General features: G+C 39.2%; 1 protein-coding gene across 1 annotated transcript; it reads left to right on the top strand.

Moving 5' to 3' along the window:
* Positions 1-2,067: 2,067 nt before the first annotated feature.
* LOC127645549 (peptidase inhibitor 15-like) lies at positions 2,068-6,769 on the top strand. The gene is made up of 5 exons (XM_052129204.1): positions 2,068-2,563; positions 3,726-3,844; positions 4,118-4,250; positions 4,342-4,457; positions 4,649-6,769. Exons 1-5 carry the CDS (start codon positions 2,291-2,293, stop codon positions 4,782-4,784), a joined length of 777 nt encoding a protein of 258 aa, XP_051985164.1. The 5' UTR covers positions 2,068-2,290; the 3' UTR covers positions 4,785-6,769.
* The last annotated feature ends 15,854 nt before the right edge of the window (positions 6,770-22,623 follow it).

Raw genomic sequence — 22,623 nt, 5'->3', positions numbered from 1 at the left:
CGTAATCCCGTTACATGTATTCCGTAACTCCCCAACCCTGGATACAGGCAACAATTATAGACCATGTCATCAACCATGGCCTAAGTACGACAGAGGCTGGTCAGAGAGTGCAGCCTAATCTGGGCCGGTCCATGATATCATCAATAGTCCAGACATTCAGAAGAGAAAACAGGTGTGTTATCAAATATTGTACTGCAATATTCCTTCACAATGGTATTCCAGCAAATTTAGTCAATGAAGGTCTCAGAATTAACGTAGAATACATTGACTTTACTGTGCTGTATTTTCTGTCTACTGTAGGACTGAGCATCTGCCCCATGGTGGTGGCTGAAGATCAGTTTTCACTGCTCAACAAGAACTGGAAATTTGTAATGTGGTCATAGCAAACAATGCTATTAGACCAAAAAATAATATTCAAAGTGCAGTCATACAAGATGATGGCATCTTTCAAAATGTCAACACTGTCAGCCTCTCCACAATTGATAGAGTGCTGAAGAGAAATCAGATTGCAGTGAAGCAACTCTACAAGGTATCTTTTAAGAGGAATGGTGGGAGGTACCAGTATGTACAGGCAAGAATTCATCATTGTACATGACACAGTGCTGTAATCTCCTTGTCTTTCAGTATTGACAAGTACAAACTGTATATGCAGAATATGTTACACAATGTGGGATTTACAATATCTACTGTAAATTATTTCCTAAATTGCTTTACTATCTTTTATATAGAGTGATGGAGCTAGAGGCTGATGAATCCCCACACATTTTTGTATATGTTGATGAGACAGGATTCAACTTGACCAAAGTAAGGAGACGTGGCTGTAACATTATTGGTCACCGAACCACTGTTGATGTGCCAGGCCAGCATGGAGGGAACATTACAATGTGTGCTGCCATATGTGGGAATGGTGTACTTAGCCACAGTCCCGTCGTTGGCCCCTATAACGCACAACGTCTCCTCAATTTCCTGGAAGAAATTGGTAACAAATTACTTGCCATTGTATGTTGTAGTTTGAGATAACGTAAGTTTTCATCGTTCAAATACAGTCAGGGAATGGTTTGTTGCCCACCCATGTTTTTTGATGGAGTTTCTCCCACCATACTCCCCATTTCTAAATCCCAATGAGGAGTTATATTCAGCATGGAGATGGAATATATGATCACAGTCCTCACGACCATTTGTCCTTACAGGGTGTAATGGATTCTGGTTGTGAGCATATCACAGCAGATTGTTGTAGGGGGTGGCTGCATCATGCCAAAAGATTTTTCCACATTGCATTGGAAAGGAGGATATCAGGTGTGATGTAGATGAAATGTTGTGGCCAGAAAGAGAGGAGAGATTGGAAGACCCATGAGGCTGATGAACTTGCAGCATATTTTCTTTTTCTTGCACATAATGTAGTTCCTGAATTTTTCTGTACAAACTTTATGTATTTTTGGTTAGCTGTAAAGTGTGTACATACAATGACGAGAAATGTTTGAATAAATGTTTTGTTGATAGTGTATGTGTTCAATTACTTTTTGACAATAATATTCAGCTGCCTACATATACAATGTTAGCAATCGGACAATATTACATAGTGGTTAACTCTCTCTTTCACAGTACACTATCATTTGACAAGGTGTCTTTGCATTTTGACTGTCTTGGTCTAAGCAATGTTGAAGGAACCTTTTGTATTGATGACAAAGATTTATTCATTGATGGATTTATTTCCATTTGAAACATGAGTTAATTCGTTTGATTGAGTAATCACCTTTTGCAGGTCACATGAATTGGTTTGCTGAGTGTACCACATGATGTGAAGTTTGTTTCAGTAAATGTGCTAAATTGATTGAGGAAAAACTGTAATAATAGTAGAAATTTGTTTATGTATCTTTGAACAACATTAGTGAACCATTAGAGAATAAAATACGAAGCTGACCACGTACCCTGTGCTTGTATTTGGCGGGAAACAGTGTTGTGTTCAGGTGGCCGGCGGGAAGCTGAGCACCATGCGCTCGCCTCCTGGATCACACAGCACAATATAAAAGACAGAGGCAGCAGTGGACTGGATGGGATTGGGGGATTTCCGTCAGGATAATTGAAAGGCTCAGAGGTATATCTGACAGAGCTGGTGTTACAGCGATCATTTAATCTAGAAATGCACTTATAGGGTAATAAACAGATTGAGAAACGTTTTATAGCTTGTTTATTTTTATTTAAAGAAAAAAAAAAATTATTTGCCGACTCTCTAAGGTGTAAATTTGTACTTGCAGTTAATAAAAGATTAGTCACCACTCACCAAAGAGGGATGAAGAAAATCTACTTTTTTACCGACTTGTTTCTATTATTCGTAGCCAGTGATGCGAGCGCGTGGATCGTTAACAATGCGACTGACACCCTCATTGGAGCCAATATCACCAATATCAATACATCGGAAGTGAGGGATGAAGGATTGGCATCCACCATGCCCAGATCGAGGCGAAAACGTTACATTTCGCAGCGTGACATGATAGCTATTCTGGACTATCACAATAAGGTGCGAGCGAATGTTTTCCCACCTGCCACCAACATGGAGTTCGTGGTAAGCAGCCCACTCATCCTTTGCCTCTTGTTAAATAAAGTCTGCATATACATTATAAATAGCATTTTACTCAATATTAAAACTATATGTAGCCTAGCTGATTAGATTAGCACGCGTTGTGAGCTCCTACTGCTGGATGCGATGAAATACAATAACCAACTGTTACCTGTAATTGTAGCCTACAACGTGTCTCGTTTGCAATAAACAAAAAGGTCTCGGCATCAGATCTCGTTGTCTGTAAACTGTTGTGATGAGAATTTCCCCCATGGTATACTTTTTGTAAGTTATTTAATTTAACCCTAGGAGTAAATTGTATTTTTTTTTACAAACTGGTTGTAAGATGAAAATGTATGATCTTGACATGAACATATTTTACATTCTTTCCTTCAGTGTTAATCATCACAACTGTTACAAAAAGAAAAGAAAAGAAAAAAAAAAACGTTTATTGTTGCACATAATTGCATAATTACATAATTAAAGGGATAGTTCACCCAAAAATGAAAATTCTCTCATCATTTACTCACCCTCATGTCATCCCAGATATGAATGACTTTCTTTCTTCAGCAAAACACAAACAAAGATTTTTAGAAGAATATTTCACAAAGGAAATAGTGACCAAAACTTTGAAGCTCTAAAAGCATAAAAGTAGATTCCAGATGTCAACTGAAGCGATCCATTCAGTTTTGGGTGAGAAACAGACCAAAATGTAACACTTTTTCACTGCCCATCTTGCCATTGCAGTCTCTAGGCACAATCATGATTTCAAGCTTGATTACACTTCCTAGCCCTTGATGCTTGTGTAAAGCACTAGATAGTGCTAGGAAGTGCTTGAAATCATCATCACCAAGAGACTGCTGATGTCAAGATTTATATTGAGAAGTTCTATATTTTATATTTTACTAAGTTATATTTTGGTCTGTTTCTCACCCAAAACCGACTGGATCTCTTCAGAAGACATGCATTAAACCACTTGAGTCTTATTAATTACTTTTATGCAGCTTTTATGTGCTTTTTGGAGTATCAAAGTTCTGGTCACCATTTACTTGCATTGTATGGACCTACAGAGCAGAAATATTAATTTGTCTTCTTCAGAAGAAAGAAAGTCAAACACATCTGGGATGGCATAATTAGTTTTATTTTTGGGTGAACGATTCCTTTAAAGGTTTGGGATGATGGCCTGGCCAGGTCTGCAGAAGCTTGGGCAGCAACCTGTATTTGGGAACATGGACCGCCATACCTTCTCCGGTATATGGGTCAGAACCTCTCAGTACGAACTGGCAAGTAAGTAAAGCAGTGCTTTGCGGTGAACTGTTGTTTGCCATTTATAGAGCACCCTCATATATCGTTGTTGTTCTTAGAATAAAGAAGAATGGTGCTCATTTAAGACATAAAATGTCACTTTGGCAACATTATCAAATTACAAAGGTTGAACAGGATTCAAGGCAACGGGCCAGACCAGAATTTTCTATTTTGGATGTAGTCCATTGGATCCTGCTGTTTTCCTTTTTAATATCTACTTCTGAGCTGCAGCCAAATTATTTCTTCTCTTGCCAGTTACCACTCCATTCTTCAGCTGGTTAAACCATGGTATGATGAGGTCAGAGATTATGTGTTTCCATACCCACGTGACTGCAATCCCCGTTGCCCTATGCACTGTTATGGACCCATGTGCACACATTACACACAAGTGAGTTGAGTTGCAAGTTGTAATTCAAATTTAGTAAACAGTAAGATAATCCACTGCTCTCACATGGTACCTTTTACTTTGGATGTTACAGATGGTGTGGGCGTCAACAAACAGAGTTGGATGTGCCATTCAAACCTGTTACAATATGGTTGTGTGGGGTGCTGTGTTGAGGGAGGCAACATACTTGGTCTGCAATTATTCACCAAAGTTAGTCATGTTTTTAGCTTTTATTTCAACTCTTGCCAGATCTTGCACACTGAGCACAGGATCTTATTTTGAGCACAGAGTGTACCATTCTCTCCAGTCTGTTGAATGCCAGCACATGACTAAGGCGTAATGCATGCCCATCTTACACAAAAGGCTTTAGTGGTATAGTTTTAACAAATCATATTTTGCAGGGGCAACTGGATTGGTGAAGCACCTTACAGAGTTGGTGTACCGTGCTCAGCCTGTCCTCCTAGCTATGGAGGTTCATGCAGCAACAACATGTGCTTTCCTGCCATCAACTCAAACTTCATGTACTGGTTTAAATAAGCTGCCTGCCAGATATTTAACGCTACTGAGTGAATGGGGTATTACAGTGGCTTACTGTCTATTCTTTTGTGACATCTATGCATTTGGTACAGCAGATGTTGCTTTTTGTATGTGAGATTCCATAAAATGGTGCTAATGCCAATACAATCTTAACATCACTGTTTTAGACACAACCATGCTCATGGATTAGATTAGTTATATTTTCCTCCACAAGTCTGTGCTGGTGATCATTCTATGGGTTTTACAACAAAGTTTATTATATATTCCACACTGTAAAAAAAATCCTGTTGTTTTTACAAAATAAATCTGGCATCTGTGGTTGGCAGAATAATTATGTAAAAAATACAGTTAAAATGTAAACCACTTTACAGAACAACCTGTACAGTTTACAGTTTAAAATGTTTGTAATTGATATGCTGACACTGTAAAAACAAATACAAAATTCAGTTAAATTTACAGAATCTGTAAAAATCTGTTGTTTACTTTATAAGGTATTTGTTAATCACCATAGTGACTACAGAAGGGTAACATGATGACATTAAGTTCATCAATAGTGCCTCTTCCAGGAGCAATAAACTTTTAGAGACAGTACTCAATATCACTCACACAAACACTAAACACCATCATGGTAACACATGAGATTTAAATAATGCAGTAAACATTTACATTTATGCAGATGCTTTTATCCAAAGCACTTATTACAGGGACAATCCCCCCAGAGCAACCTGGAGATAAGTGCCTTGCTCAAGGACACAATGGTGGTGGCTGTGGGGATCGAACCAGCAACCTTCTGATTAACAGTTATGTGCTATAGCCCACTACACCACCACCACTCCTAATCCACTCTTAATGTGGCCCACTATATAGCCCACTACACCACCACCACCACACCACTCTTAATGTAATTTAGTTAATGTAAACATTAACTAAATTACATTAAATATAACACAGAACACCCCAGTGTTACTATTCCCATCAAATATTAAGTAACTATTACCATCAAATATAATGAAATGTAATGTGTCACGCAGGGAATTATGGGAATGCCCGATTACTGTAATTTTAACAATAATTTACTGTAAAAAAAAAGTACATGTACTCTCTTGTTAATCCATTAATTATACAGGAAATCTTTTTAGAAATGTTTTTTATTTTATTGTAAAAACTAATGTATTGTCTTTTAAAATATATTAAAATGTATAGTTTCAGTGTAGTTTCTGTTGTAACTGCCACACTGTGGTTTTTGTAATGATAACTTTGAATGTATTTTCAGGTCATCAGAAAGCATGTAAAGTTCTCATACCTCTGTTTTCCTAAACTGTGGTGTATGTCTATGTGTGGGTGTTTTTGTTTGTGTTACATATAATTGTTTAGATTGGGAATTGATGATAAATGATAATGAAACGGTGCTCTTCTGTGCCAAAGATTGTTACTCTGAATGTGATTTGCTTTTCTTTTCACATAATATTTTCTGTACGATAATATTGTACTAGTTACACTTATATGATCTCAGATTGTGGCCTCTTCCCTAACTTCCACACCCAAGAATGTTTTATAGTTCTCTTGAGGGGAGGAAGTTGATCTAAGCTTGTCAAACCCTGTTAAGCTATGTTGTGACTATATAATCTTTGTGAACATTTACATAAACATGATTTTTTTAACCAGCATATTTTACCAAACAGTTTCCTCAATTAGTGACTCACTGAGATGGTTATTAACTTTATTGAGCACCTGTACATTCCTAGCAGACAATAGCATAGTTATTGTTTATTTTTATTTTTTATGAAAAAAGGAAGATCATATGCCCTTATTTGTATTACATATTGCACTGAGACTATTCATTTAAGCCCAAACTGCAGTTTGTGTAGTTTAAGTCCTTCTATAGGTTGTATGTTGAATTAAAGAAATCTTTACTTATGAGCATGTGTATTTTGGGGTATGATTGTCTGAAAAGAGATGCTGTTAAAATTATAGTTCACTTAAAAAAAATTAAATCTCTCATCATTTCTGAACCCTCATGCCAACCCAGATGAGTATGGATTTCTTTCTTCTGCTGAACACAGTCAAGGATTTTTGGAAGAATATCTCAGCTCTGTTGGTCCAGTCAACGCAAGTGAGTGGTGGACAGAACTTTAAAGCAAAAAGCACATAATGTCAGCATAAAAGTAATCTAAACAGTTCCAGTGTTTTAATCCATGTCTTTAGAAGTGATATGATAGGTGCGGGTTAGAAACTATCAAAATGTAAATATTTTTTACAAGAATAAACAAGAAAAAAATGCAAGAAAGTAAGTAATTGGGGTTGGGAGCAACAGCAGTGTGAGTAAATGACAGCATTAAGTTTTTCCTGGCACATGCCGCTCATTGTTTCACTAGTTCTCCCAGAGGTCGCTACATCACGTTTACTGATTGTGTAAGCTTTTGTCAATATATTTGTGTCTATGTCCAGCCAAATGGCTCCAGTTTTCTTGGAGAGTTCACCACAGTTTCTCCTCATCCACTTTCCAAAGATTTGTGTGTGTGTGTGTGTGTGTGTGTGTGTGTGTGTGTGTGTGTGTGTGTGTGTGTGTGTTTTATTCTTCTTTTATGTTCTAAAGTGAGTAATTCGGTTAGTAGCATAATTTCAAGCTTTTTTTTGGAACTGCAGGCCTCAAATATCATAGTTCAGAGACACCTGAACATATTCTTGATCACTGTGCAAGACTGATTTGGTGAGAACATTCTCAGAACTTTTGTATGTTGTTCAGGCTGGAACATAAATAGTGAATCAATTTTATGTTCTCATGGAAGAAAATAATACACCCTTATTTTTCTTACTTTACTGAACCTTAATGTTTTTGGATCTGAGGGAAAGAAAGACTTCACCCTCAGCTTCACCAAATAACAATTGTAACAATTAAGCTCTCAGCTGAAAATATACAGTAGGTCAAACATTCTGCAAATGGGCCTGCTGAAATGCCTTCAGAATTTAATACCAGATAAAAATGATCCTTTACCAGTTGCATGGCTTCTTCGGCAGATATGCAGGGAAGTTTCACACTTTCTGTACTAAAAGTACAAGAGAAATACCAGATTATTGTGTGATAAAGTAAGGACAAGCTTGACATTTAAATGCAAGCTCTGGAAATCAATTGTTAATATATATTCAGTACATATTATCATCCAGCACAAATTTCATGTTCATGAGGTTTTCTCAGTTCATGGTGTTCTAAGTATGTATCCTTGGAGTAGTGGAGGGCATGGAAAAGCCACTTAATGCCGCCATCTAGTGTTTGCTTGATTTATGGCAACTTATTGCTTGTTTACCTTTGTTGATTGGCTGATTGGGTCTATTTAAATTTCTTATATGTATCTTAAATTATGAACATTATTAATGAATGTAGCTCATATCTAAGCCCAATAACACTCGTTGTCTTACAGTTTTTCCTGAAATGCTTTGGCAAATTTTTTAACATTTACATTTATGCATTTGGCAGATGCTTTTATTCAAAGCAATTTACAGTGCACTTATTACAGGGACAATCCCCCCGGAGCAACCTGGTGTTAAGTGCCTTGCTCAAGGACACAATGGTGGTGGCAGTGGGAATCGAACCATCGACCTTCTGATTATCAGTTATGTGCTTTAGCCCACTACGCCACCACCACTCCACTGTTTTAAAACAGTCTTTCTCTAAACTGAAAGTGCAGTTGTCACAGTTGTTTTATGGGACATCACAACTCTATTGCAAAATTTAGTAACTCACCCAAAACATTTAATTCATGCTTCAAAACCTACTTGTGTCCCATAAAGTTATTGTGCCAATGCCACCAAAATGAATAGTTTTTTTTTTTTTATTTTCGTCATCGTGTGTGCTGTAGGCCTACTGGTAATACTGTTTAGATGTTTTTTCACCTTGGCAGTCAACCCTGGAAATGTTTGTTATATACAAATTTCATTTTTGTTCTAGTTTTTTGTTGATACTGATGGCTTACTGTACAATACAAGAATGTCAGTTTTGTCTAGCTGATTAATATTGTGTATCACACTGAGTGTTTTAGATAATGATTTCAACAGTAGGTAAAAGATTACTGAGAAAAGTCAATACTGTAGTACAAAGAGAAATGATATGCACATTTGTATGTATACAGTAAATGTATTTTTGTAGCAATGTGTTACATGTAAACAGAAAATTCACATTTGCATGTCCATTTTTACACATTTCTTACATGTAAATTCATACAGTGAACATAAAATTGCCATGCACAAAATGACTTCCATGCAAAAAAAACAAAACAAACCTGCAACAATGAAAAAATATTCCATGTCATAGATATTTATGGAATATGCATGTATGTCTGACAAGTTTTGTTAATTGAATGATCATTTTGCATGTGGTGGCTCACACCATAAAAGAATGTTTAGAAGTTGTGAAGAGTATGACAATTTCACTGAGAATTTTAAACAGCAATTTAGTTGCATTTAGTTATTGTGCAAATTGTAGACAATTGTACTTTTTTGCACACGTGCCAAAACAAGTGCACTTTGCTTAAATGAATATGTACAGAATTCTCTATTTTTGTTCTTATAATAGAGAGGAGCACAGAATATGCGCTAGGCGGAGTTAAGATATACGCTATTGGCGTTGATACGGAAATTGCGTATTGAGCGTATTGTAGCGCCATAATGTTGCATCAGCCGTATGGGCTGAAATATGTGCCACCAGAAACTGAATTTGAACCATTTATATTTGAATTTGAATGGCTAAAATTGAATAATTGCATTGAAAAACTGAATTTGAATCACATAATTTGAAATTGTATTTATTCGTTTGGAACTGAAGTCCAATAAAATTTGATCCTCACTGAAAACTAAACTCTCTATATATCTTCACATTCACTTCTCACAATTCAGATTCAGTTCTCAAATTCAATTTCAAGTTACTGAGACAGACATCCGGGTAGTTGGAGGATGAAGGAAGAGCAATCGAGCGCAGATCGATAGATAGCGTTCATAGGTTGGTTTCACGTGACGTCACGCTGCTGCATCGCGAGAGCGCGCAATTCAGATGGAGGGCAGGAAGTGAAATAGCTGAGGATCTGCCGTCTGGCAAAATGCCAATGTTTTGTGTAGTTTACGGCTGCTCCAATCGTTCTAATCGAGAAAAGGGAAAGGGTTTTTATAGAGTACCGAAGATTGTCACTCATAAAGGTGAGAAATGTAAAAGCTCACAGAACAACGCCTTAAAAAGTTGATTTTTAACGTACGTCTGCGGTCGGGAGGAGCAGAGTCTGTTAATGCCCGTGTCTGCAGCGACCACTTCGTCGGAGGTATGTTAGCTAGCCAACGTGTTTTTTGTGTCTGTGTTTATATAGCATTAGGTTGTCATTAAATGCTCATTTACTTAGTAATGCTTATTAAGTTACCGGTAGTCTAATATGGACTTGATTGGGGCTTTTAGGTTGCCCTAGCGCTTGTCTAATCTTTCGGAGTCTATTGTCCCATTGGAGTAAGGAGGAGGAGAGGGATAATAATCAGTCAGTCCAGTACCTGAGCCCTCACACATGTAGTGTCCAATACCTGATCCCTGCTTCTTGGCTCTGATGATGATAAGTAAGAGGACATGGAGTAGTAGTACCTGAGCCCCGACACATATCAGTCTGTTAATATGTTTTCAACAAGTGTAATACTTTTATCCACTAGTCCAATTGTACTGGCTATATGTATTATATGTAATGAAATGGATTCTAATCTGTTATTGCACACCATGTTCTTGTTATTATAACAATTGTTGAAAAATCTAATCTTGTAAATAAACCACCATGTATAATTCTGTCTTCTCAATGGCATTTAATCTTTTCATTTAAATTATACAACAGCCAGAACTCACAAAGACCACACTCATAACAATAGTCAAAATGTAATCTTGTCTCATACAACCGTATTGATATAACAGCAATATCACACAGCCCACTTTCAAGAGTGCCTGGATCCTTTCATTACATTACACATGTGAATTTGTAACTTGCTGTCCCAGTATTTCTGGAAGTATACCGTTTCTAAAAAAGCCTAACATCATCCCAAAGTTCAAGATCGGGCAAAATCCTTTCAACAAAAATGTCATTGTGGTTCCACACAACAAAATCACAGTACTCAGCGTCTACAATGTGAAGCTGTCCCTGAACTTGGTAGTAGTAGTCATGAGTCCGGTCCAGCATGACATTATCCCCATCATTGATGAGGCAGAAGCCCTTTTCCCCAGCACACAAGCGCAGATTGGCTTCATCTTGGTGAGAGTGTGGACACTAAAATCACAGAGAGAAGGACACGTGAACAATAGATTAACAAATATATTTTCTGCCTTTTTGCTCAGTTTAGGACTTGAGACACGACTCAGTCTCGAGATTTAGGGACTTTACTACAACAGAGACTGTAATATTACCTTAATCTTGCAGATGCCAGTTCCGTGACAGTCACAAGCAACAATCCCATCAGGGAGGACCCCATGTATGGCCACTTGGGGTTCAGCCAGAGACCACTGTCCATACAGGAGAAGCCTGCATGCTCCCGACCCATCAGCTTCTTATAGACTCCTCTGGCTTGTGCTTCATGTTTGCATCCATAACTGTACACAGTACACATGCAAAACATGAAAAGGAAATGATTACTTAGTATTGGATGTGTAGAGCCAGTTCAGTGATTTAAATGCCATTTCCTAACCCCTATACTTAGTTCTACTCCTGCATAACCATAGTCTTATAACCCTATAACTAATAACTAACGTGCACCAAAGCAATGTGTTACTATACATTTCATTTAATATTCCACCAGTAAGATACATTTACTTAATAGACAAGCTTCTTTTTTATCCAAATTATACCCTCTGTTGTCAGTGTTTCTTTTCTGGACATAAACACTGTTTACACGAGGCCTTACCTCTGCCTTACCCTAATTCAAACCCTAAATACCTTGTAGCGGCTGTGGTGAACCTATATGCTTCTGGGTAGCATATGGCCTTGATCAAGCTCTTGGATGGTTGCTGTGGTTGGTCTTAATAGCTTGTTTCAGCTTGGAAGCAGTTATGCGTCCAGCTCTTTGCCTAAACCAAATCCTGCTTGCACTCTGACTTCGAGTTGCCCTCTCTACAGCCTGGACCTGGGACATGATGAGCTCTTCTAGCTGGAATACCTGGCATAGCTCTCCAAGCTCTTTGGGGGTAGCTGCAGAGTCTCTGGTGTTCTGTATTCAAGAACAGTTTTAGGAAGCATACTAGATTTGGGGATGAATTCTTTGTAGTAAGGCTCCTAGCCATCAGTGCTGCACTCCTTGGACAGTTTTTGCTTAAAGTCTCAAAAAACTAGCATATGTTTCTGACCCTCTCTTCACTCTTGGGCATGAAAGTGATTTCCCAACCTGGTTTTCAGTTGTCCTGCCATCAATAGAACGGTCAAGCTTTTTTTTTTTTGGCTTTAGCAGAGGAGAAGTCGATCAGAGCTACTGGAGCAGCAGGAATCTGAAAATAAGTTAACACAAAGAAGATCATTAAGTCCACATTTCTGTGGTCCATAACCATAACATATCTATATGCAGTATAAATCTGGCGTTTATCCTATGGCTGTGAGCAAAACAGGTAAGGCTATCATCACAGGATTGAGATGCCAAACTGTGTTTATGTGGGTCTTTGCTGTCTTAGCTTCTCTTTGTCCAACAGGGAAATTGTGACTGACCACATTGTCACAAGCTACACATGTTAAGGCAGAATATAGAATAGAAATAATTTAATAATCCCCAACATTAGGTATGATGGAATATAATGAAAATCCCCTAAAAGAATATGAAATGTAGGCTAGATGAAGACAAGCAATCTGCCTGATTAAGTAACCAAAGGGGCACAATATAAACATTAATTTAACATCATAATTTAGCCTACAGTTACAGTGTCCAAAAAATACAGTGTCACCTTACCTTTTTTACATGTGATGGCATCAGCCACTTGCACTGCTCTGTTGTGCAGGAAACTGTATCGCTTTCTTTCGAAGTGTAAATGTGCTATTTTTGTGTTCTAGTCAAACGGAATTAACTAACTTATGCATTCAATTCAAATGAATAGGGCTAGTGCTATGGTGTAATTGCCCTGAAGTTTATGGCCTTACATTATGCTAGCACCTGCCAAACACAGCGACACATAACTTACACGCTTACTACTCTCTCTCTCTCTCTCTCTCTCTCTCTCTCTCTCAGTAAGCAGTAACGTTACTCTGACAATGACAACCACGAGGAGAAGTTATCAGGAAAAAAATCACACTGAAGACATGACCAGTCTACTTGGCGGCGGCTAACACTAGCTACGTTTGCAACAACATTTTCACCGGAGGAAGAGGCAAACGCTTAGAAATAATAAACACCAGGCAAAAATGTTGTTACAAGAGCTAGTAGGCTACCATAAAAACGTGGGATTATAGCTACTGTGTTTGCAACGTCGGGAGAAAGATTTAATTTCCTGTTTCTACAAAATAGCTATAACATTAACAACAGTTAAACAAAAGATCGTTAGATCGTAAAAAAAAAAATTCATTACCGTATTTGTCCCAGCCGAATCCATGGTGGTGGTGGTCACGCAAGTCAGGCAAGCACTTCTTCTTTGTTTCATGGCGGGTAACGTACTGTGCTCCAAAACATTGGTGCTGATTGGCCCAAGAGGAGTCCTGTGCGCCAATGAACGCTATCTATCGATCTGCGCTCGATTGCTCTTCCTTCATCCTCCAACTACCCGGATGTCTGTCTCAGTAACTTGAAATTGAATTTGAGAACTGAATCTGAATTGTGAGAAGTGAATGTGAAGATATATAGAGAGTTTAATTTTCAGTGAGGATCAAATTTTATTGGACTTCAGTTCCAAACGAATAAATTCAGTTTCAAATGATACAATTCAGATTCAGTTTTTGAATAAATTCAATTTTAATTAAACAATACAATTTCAAATTATGTGATTCAAATTCAGTTTTTCAATGCAATTATTCAAGTTTAGCCATTCAAATTCAAATATAAATGGTTCAAATTCAGTTTCTGGTGGCACATATTTCAGCCCATAGTGTCGTTCTGACTGGAAGATTCTCTGGATTGCTCGTGTTTTAGGGACATTGTATGAGTAACAGACGAAGATTACTGTTATTTGCTTTATTATGTTATATATATATTGTCTGAGTATACTCTAGAGATACTGTTTGTAAGTTCAGTTCATTTATATCAGCGTGATCGGTTTATCACGCTTGAGTTAAGTGACGTAATGCACAATGTTGATCATCTGAGGCGTTATTAACGTAATATAGCGATTATTATAGATTGTATATGAGAAGATAATGCTCTAGAACACTGAGTTATGTTATTTACATTCAATGTGTGTAAATGATGACACTTTAGTTATACTTTGCTATTTGTTTATTCTCTATTGTTCTAGAAACCTTACATATGTCCTTCTTACATATGCATCTTCATATGTCAACATCAGAGCTATCATTAAAGGAATATATTATCTATCAATGACTCAGAGTTTTCTAACAAGCACACTGTGGCGGTCAGTGCATACCGATCCAGTAATCCAAACCTAATTTGGAACATGGTCCTTTGAGCCGGATGCTGACTACCACAGATATGTCATTGCATAATAATAATCCCTCCTGTACAGATCATCCAGTTGGAAGACCAGTGAGACAAAGTAAACTTCCTAAGCATATGGAGGACTATGTTATGGATAGTAATCTTACAAAATTAACTAGTACCCCATCATGCTCACTAAATACACAGTCAGCGACTTCTGTAACGAACAGAGCTGTAGAGAGCACAGTATCTTCTCCAACTGGAATGTCTCCTTCAGCAAATGAAGCAGAGCAAGTCCAGTCAAAGGGTATAATGTCACTGAGAGAATTGAAGAAGAATATTGTTGCTGCTGAGGAGGAATCAACTACTGAGATTGCACAGCTAACAAGCAGACTGTCTCTTTATGAGAACAGGCGACAGCGTCGACAGGATATGTTAAAGCGTATTAATGCATTCCTACTGGAGGAGGAAACAGATAACCTCTCAATTCAAGAAGGAGAATTAGCAACTCAGGAGGGAGCACTTTCCCCTGAACCTGTTTTTAACATTACCTCGACTGCCCCACACCTCTCAAAGACATTAGTCGATTTACCCAAATCTCAGTTTGAGCCGATGAGCCCAAAACCAAAGAGGGTTGTATCACCTCTGATCACATCGGTATCAGTTATACCGAAAGTAGCTCATAGTGATAGGAAATCTCAAGCAGAACAACGAATTATTTCGCCGCACAATATGAGTTCAGTCCACTCAATTCCTCCATCATACTGTGCATCTCATATTCTTCCTACAGCGCATGATGCTGCGCCACAGGGAGGACTACTCCCACGAATGCCATATGAATATAATTCACCTCCTAATCTTAGAAGGTTGTAAAAGAGTTAAAGGATGGGAAAGGAGGAGGCGAGAACCGGCTTGACGATATAAATCATAGTTTAATGGAAAACTTAAAAGACAACACAAACACACATGACGGACATGTCCGCTAACGATCTCTCTCTCCCGCACAGCCCTCTGCAGTCGACCTTTAAACCTCACGGAGGCATAATTAGCCTAATACGGGACCGGGTGTGTAGGATCACGACCCGGCCCCGCTCTCCGCCCTGCCACAAAGGTCCTTAGGACCAGATAATGCTGCTCATTCGACCCAGCAAGAATGGGCCACCAATCATCCAACTGCAGCACATACGATGCAACACTCGGTAGATCCAGTTTATACTGACTGTCAGCCCAGTTATCTTGGTGCATATGCAGCAGAGCATCATTATCCTGATGCACCTGGCCATCAGTACTCAGTACCACAAGTAACCTGGCCACAGAATGTCAATTATCGGTCAGCTCACACACCGCCCATTAACATGTGGGGGGTCCCGAAGCCTTCTATACCAGACTTTGCCGTAGACAGTGAAAGAGATTTTGCCAATTTAAAACTAGCTTTGGATAATCTACTCGAACCTCATTCTGAGCTGTCAGAGAAATACAAGTACCACGTGCTGCTTGAACATCTTAAGCTTCCAGAAGCTCAAATGATAGGGCAGTCTTGTCGACATGAATCTCGGCCATATACAGCAGCAATGCAGGCTTTACAGTTACACTATGGTCAGCCGCATCAATTAGCGCAGAGCGAAATAGCAGCCATACTTAACGCTCCAGAAATGAAAGTCCATGATGCTAGTAGTTTTCAGTCATTTGCATTAAGAATTCATCTCCTTGTGAGCATGTTATTGTCTCTGGAAGGTCCAAGGGGCATTGAGCTCAATTGTTGTTCACACGAAGACAGGTTACTTAGCAAACTCCCAAAGTATCTCAGAGATAATTTCATTGAGTTCTTACAGCTGCAAGGCAAGTTGAATGTCTCCAGCCTCAACCCGTATAACCTCCAAGACTTTTCTAGTTGGCTGCAAGGTAAAGCACAACAACAGCGTCTATCCAGTAGACTAGTTGAACGCAAACAAAGACCTCAGCCTTCTCAATCGAGAAAATCAAAAGTGCACTGTTTGTTCTGTCGTAGCAAAGAGCATTACATAACACAGTGCAAAGAGATGAAAGATCAATCTACAGACAGCCTCATGCAGTGGATAGCAGAGGGAGAACGATGTTGGAAATGCGGCCGTTCCCACTGTCCAGAGGACTGTACTCTAAAGAAACCATGTGGAATCTGTGGAGAGATACATCTTCAAGTCCTCCATGGAGTCGCTGAAATGCGAGACAAAGTGAAACCAACCACTGCAATGAACAGTCGGATTTATCTTACACCTTCAATTCCCTCAAGTCGAGTGTTATTGAAAGTTATACCCGTGTTCCTGCACAATAAGGACATAACAATTGAGACCTTTGCAATACTGGACGATGGTGCAGAGCGTACCATGCTGTTACCAGCTGCCGCTCGACAGCTTCAGCTAAAAGGTAAAGAAGAAACTCTAGCTTTACGAACTATCCGTCCTGATGTCACATTACTCAATGGCTCAGTTGTCACTTTCAAAGTATCCTCTAAAGTCAATCCAAGAATCAGGTACAGAATCCAGAATGCCTTCACTGCTGATGGTTTAGATCTAGCAGAACAGAGCTATCCAGTCCAAGCTCTTCAACGAAGATATGCCCACTTAAGAGGTATTCCGTTGCAGTCATTCAAGAATGTTCTGCCTCTGTTACTGCTTGGTTCAGATAATAGCCTGCTGATCACTGCGGCGGAAACAGTCCAAGTAGGTAATCATGTAGGACCAGTCGCAGTTCGTACAAAACTGGGATGGGCTCTTCAAGGCCCTGAAGGTCTTCCAAATCGAGCAACCACCAGTCATCAGAGTTATTTCATTACAGCATCAGCAGCGTATGATACTCTCTATAGAGACGTGGAACGATTGTGGCAACTAGATTCCCTACCTTACCGCAGTGAAAAGCTGTTGACTCGTTCTAGAGAGGACCAAGAGTCTATTAAGATCCTAGACAGCAAAACCTGTAGAGTGTTAGTTGATGGAGTTCATCGTTATGCTACCCCTCTCTTACGGTCTACAGATTCCCCCAAACTGAGAGCTCCTCAGGAGTCAGTGCTAGCTAATCTCCGTAGTATGGAAAAGAGACTCATAGATCAGCCACAAAGGGCAGCTGCCTATCATGGGGAGATAGTTAACCCTTCTTGGTCTAAGGGGTCTTAAGTCCGCCTGGCACTATTTTGATATTTTGGCTTCTGGAATGGTCAATTTTCATAGCAGAGTGAAGAGTGTCATATTTCTGGATTCTATAGATTCTCATCTACAATGTGGATGCATTGTAAATACACTTCTTGAGACATTTGTACATGTTCTGATGTGATATATCACCAAAAAATACAAAAACGGAAATTCAATTGTGTTGTTTTTATTATATAAAAAATATTAAACATAAATGAATAATTAATTTTACAACAAATATTTATTCCTCAAAGGCTTTAGAACAACTTCAAAAGAAATTGGGTGAAAAAATATAAAGAAACAAAACAACTATTTACATTTCTGTGACTATAGTCACCATACCTTTTTTTTTTTTTTGGTTGAAAAACAGGAGAAAATATAAAAGGAACAAAACTGTTCATTTGAATGGAATATTCTGTATAAATGGAGTAATATCCAAAAACACCACTAGATGGAACTGTTTACTGCATTTGAATGATTGATGCGCTTTTCATCAGTCATTAGGTGCCACAGGCTCTGGCTGTAGGAATTTCACACCCCTCCCCCCTTTTACTCCAATGACATCTGACAACATCGTTCTTTGTTTTTGGTCTGTGATTGGTTCACACACACACACACACAGGTCTGTGATTGGTTCACACACACACAGCTCTGTGATTGGTTTACACACACCAACAGCATTTTATATCATTAGATAAAATAAAGTACAATGTCTTTGTTTTGCGGTAAAATCTATAATAATAATGCTATAGATTTGCACTAAAATACGGAAAGCTTATCATTCGCGGAAGTCAACACAGTCTATGCAGTCGAATGGCAGCTTTTTCATAAAAAAAAAAGTAAGTTAATACCTTGATCCATTCCGAAGTTATTAATAGATATGTCAGGGGTGCGCACTTTGACGCTCTAGTACGTCAGTCGACTTTGTAATAAAAGCAGGACATGTGAGAGAGATTACAGCTGAAGCTACTAAAGAATCGGATGAATCTTGGTATCTACCGCATCATCTCGTCTACCATAACGGGAAGGCACGTATAGTGTTCAATTGTTCCTTCGTTTACAAGGGTACTTCCCTCAATGAGCAACTCTTGCCAGGACCAAACCTTGCACCGTCCCTCCTTGGGGTCCTTTTGCGATTTCGAAGGCACCAAGTTGCAATAAGTGGAGACATCAAAGGTATGTTTCATCAGGTTCGCCTGTTACCTGAAGACAAACCCTTGTTAAGATTTCTTTGGCGGATTTTTTCAGATCTGCGTGAGTCTTGGAACAAATGGGAGAGCGAATTACCTCACCTCAGTGCGGTATTGATCCCGCGTTGCTATGTCCCTGAAGTGATGGATAAAACAGGGATGGAACATCACCTTCATGTTTTCTGTGATGCATCAGAGAGGGCGTATGGAGCAGTAGCATACCTCTCTACAGCTCACGAGAATGTCACTAACGTTTCATTCATCATGGCCAGATCAAAAGTGGCCCCTAAACGACAACAGACCATACCACGATTAGAGTTGTGTGCAGCACTAGCTGGAGCACAGCTGGCGAGATTGATCCAGACAGAATTGTCATCTTTCTTACAACAGACCACACTATGGACAGATTCAACAACTGTTCTAGAATGGTTACAGTCGGAGTCATGCAGGTTTAAGGTATTTGTCGGCACACGTATATCAGAAATACAGGAGCTAACAGATCTGCGATCATGGCGATATGTTGACTCACTAAACAATCCGGCTGATGATTTGACACGTGGTAAGAAACTTCTAGAGCTTACTAGACCCAGTAGATGGAGTAAAGGCCCATCCTTCCTTTCACAAGATTCAGATAAGTGGCCTAAGAGACCAAACACTGCTCAGTTACCTAAATCCAATGAGCTTAAAAATCTGACATTCTGTAGTTTAGCATCTGTGTCACCACAGAATGATTTTCCAGATGCAAATCAGTTTGCTTCCTGGAAAGAGCTAATCAAAGCTGTACATCAGCAATGTCACGGGGCGGCAGAGCCAAATCGTACTCAGTTAACTAACAGTTACTGTGAAGCCATAGCTACTCTCTGTAGAGCTTGCCAAGCACAGAGCTTTCCAGAAGAGCTTGCTTCTCTTAGGGCAGGTCAGTCAGTTCATGTTAGTAGTAGAATTAGGGATCTAGCTCCAGAGCTGGATCAGACAACAGGTCTTATCAGAGTAGGTGGAAGGCTACGCCAGTTGCAGCAGATTAGTGGCTTTGAGATTCACCCCATTGTACTTGACTCTCATCACCCTGCTACAGTACTTCTAATTAAAGACTATGACGAACGTCTGTTACATCCTGGCTCTGAGAGACTATTTGCGGAAATCAGGAGACAGTATTGGATCTTGAGGGGTCGACAGGCCATTAAAAAGTACCAACTTCATTGCCCAGAGTGTCAAAGATGGAGAGCACAGCCTAAGGTTCCTCAAATGGCAGATTTGCCATCGGCTCGCCTCCGTATCTTCTGCCCACCTTTCTTTTCAACAGGCATTGACTGTTTCGGGCCATTCATTGCTAAGATTGGCAGATGTACTGAGAAACGTTGGGGGGTGATTTTTAAGTGCTTAACCACACGTGCAGTTCATTTGGATCTCCTCAATTCAATGGACACGGATGCCTTCTTACTAGCCCTTCGCAGATTCATTGCTCGGCGAGGCAAACCCGCAGAAATAATTTCAGATCGAGGTACAAATTTCAGAGGTGCAGACAGAGAGCTCCAAACAGCTTTTGAGCAAATGGAGCCACAGCTTCAACAGCAACTGGCAATCTATCAAATTGAGTTCAAATTCAATCCCCCTAATGCTCCGCACTTCGGAGGAGCATGGGAGCGGGAGATTCGTTCAATCAAGAATGCCCTCCAAGTTGCAGTGGGAACTCAATCATTGTCAGAGGATGTCCTTCACACCATCTTAGTTGAGGTGGAAGGTATTCTCAATTCCAAGCCGCTAGGATATGTTTCAGCTGACATAGCTAATCCTGACCCTATCACTCCTAACATGCTTCTTATGGGGCGGCAGGATGCTTCCTTGCCTCAAGCCGTTTATGCTCCTGAGACCATAGGATGCCGTCGATGGCGACATTGTCAGTACTTGATAGATCAGTTCTGGATTCATTACCTACAAGACTACCTGCCAACACTTCAGTCTCGCTGCAAATGGCAGCAATCGGCAGGGTCCCTTACACTGGACACAGTAGTAATGATAGTTGATCCTAACCTACCACGAGCCCAATGGCCTGTAGGTCGAGTGGTGAAGCTCATGCCAAGTAGAGATAAGTGCATACGGGCTGCTGAGGTTCAAGTGAAGGAAAAAGTCTACACCCGTCCTGTCGCCCGCCTTATCCCACTTCCAGGACTCCCAGAAAATACAGAGAATTCACAACTATAAGATTTCTATTAATCTACACATCTGTTACTCAAATGTGGGGGCGGCTGTACAGAATTCTCTGTTTGTTCTTATAATAGAGAGGAGCACAGAATATGCGCTAGGCGGAGTTAAGATATACGCTATTGGCGTTGATACGGAAATTGCGTATTGAGCGTATTTTAGAGCCATAATGTTGCATCAGCCGTTCTGACTGGAAGATTCTCTGGATTGCTCGTGTTTTAGGGACATTGTATGAGTAACAGACGAAGATTACTGTTATTTGCTTTATTATGTTATATATATTGTCTGAGTATACTCTAGAGATACTTTTTGTAAGTTCAGTTCATTTATATCAGCGTGATCGGTTTATCACGCTTGAGTTAAGTGACGTAATGCACAATGTTGATCATCTGAGGCGTTATTAACGTAATATAGCGATTATTATAGATTGTATATGATAAGATAATGCTCTAGAACACTGAGTTATGTGTGTGTAAATGATGACACTTTAGTAATACTTTGCTATTTGTTTATTCTCTATTGTTCTAGAAACCTTACATATGTCCTTCTTACATATGCATCTTCATATGTCAACATCAGAGCTATCATTAAAGGAATATATTATCTATCAATGACTCAGAGTTTTCTAACAAGAACACTGTGGCGGTCAGTGCATACCGATCCGGTAATCCAATCCTAATTTGGAACAGAATAAGAAATGAATATCTGGTTTGAACATGAAACTAATTGTTCAGAGATTTGAACTTAATGTTTTGAAAAAAATATATATTCTCATTTGAGAATTGAGCCAAAGCGATTGAGGAAAAACTGTAAATGACCAACATGTACTTCTTCTTAGGCACAAGTATTTTTTATGATTTTACATTCATTATATAGGCAGTTTATTTAGTGTTACTAGTGATAGCATCTGATGAGGATCTAAACATATGACCTTATATAAAAAACTGAGTGATAACAATTCACTTCATATAAAAGTTAAAAGGTTAGTTCACCCAAAAAATGCAAATGTTGTAATTTACTCAAACTCCTGTTGTTCCCAACCCCTATCACTTCCTTTCATGCATGGAATACAAAAGGAGATCAGTCACCAATAACTTGTATTGTATGGAAAAAAGATGCAATGGAAAGTGAAAGGTGACTGAGGCTAACATTGCTTCTAATGGCTCCTTTTGTGTTCATCAAACGAAAGAAAGTCATACAGGTTTGGAACATGAAGATGAGAAGCCTAAACTGTCAGAATGTATTGGATTCACCTCACCTGCTGCTCATATTTGCGATTGTGAGTTAAAATGGCAAAAACTGCAAAAAACAAAACAAAACATGTTTTATATACTGTATATATACAGGGCCGGTTCTAGACATTTGGAGGCCCTAGGCAAAATGTATGTTGGAGGCCCCCCGCCATGCTCTCCTTCCCTCCACCTTTCAGAATTCACGAGTTCACACTTACATCAAATTAAATAGAGTAAAGATTATGCGTATTTGGCATGCTGTCCAGGGGAGGGCTCCAGGCTCTGAATTTTGGCCAGATTTACACAGTATTACATTGGATTGCATTGTATTTTGGATTGTGTTGTTTACATCCAATAAGAGATTAGGACTATTAAAAATCAAAGTGAGGAGATGGGGGCGGTGGAGGGATGCTGATAAACTGTCAATGAACAGAGCTAAGTCTGCATGTACCTCTTATCTCGTTGATTATCTGAATGT

This window comes from Xyrauchen texanus, chromosome 6 (assembly GCF_025860055.1).
Source record: "Xyrauchen texanus isolate HMW12.3.18 chromosome 6, RBS_HiC_50CHRs, whole genome shotgun sequence".
Classification (NCBI taxonomy): Eukaryota; Metazoa; Chordata; class Actinopteri; order Cypriniformes; family Catostomidae; genus Xyrauchen; species Xyrauchen texanus.
Note: the sequence above shows the minus strand (reverse complement) of the source record. Positions and strands in the feature narration are given on the sequence as shown.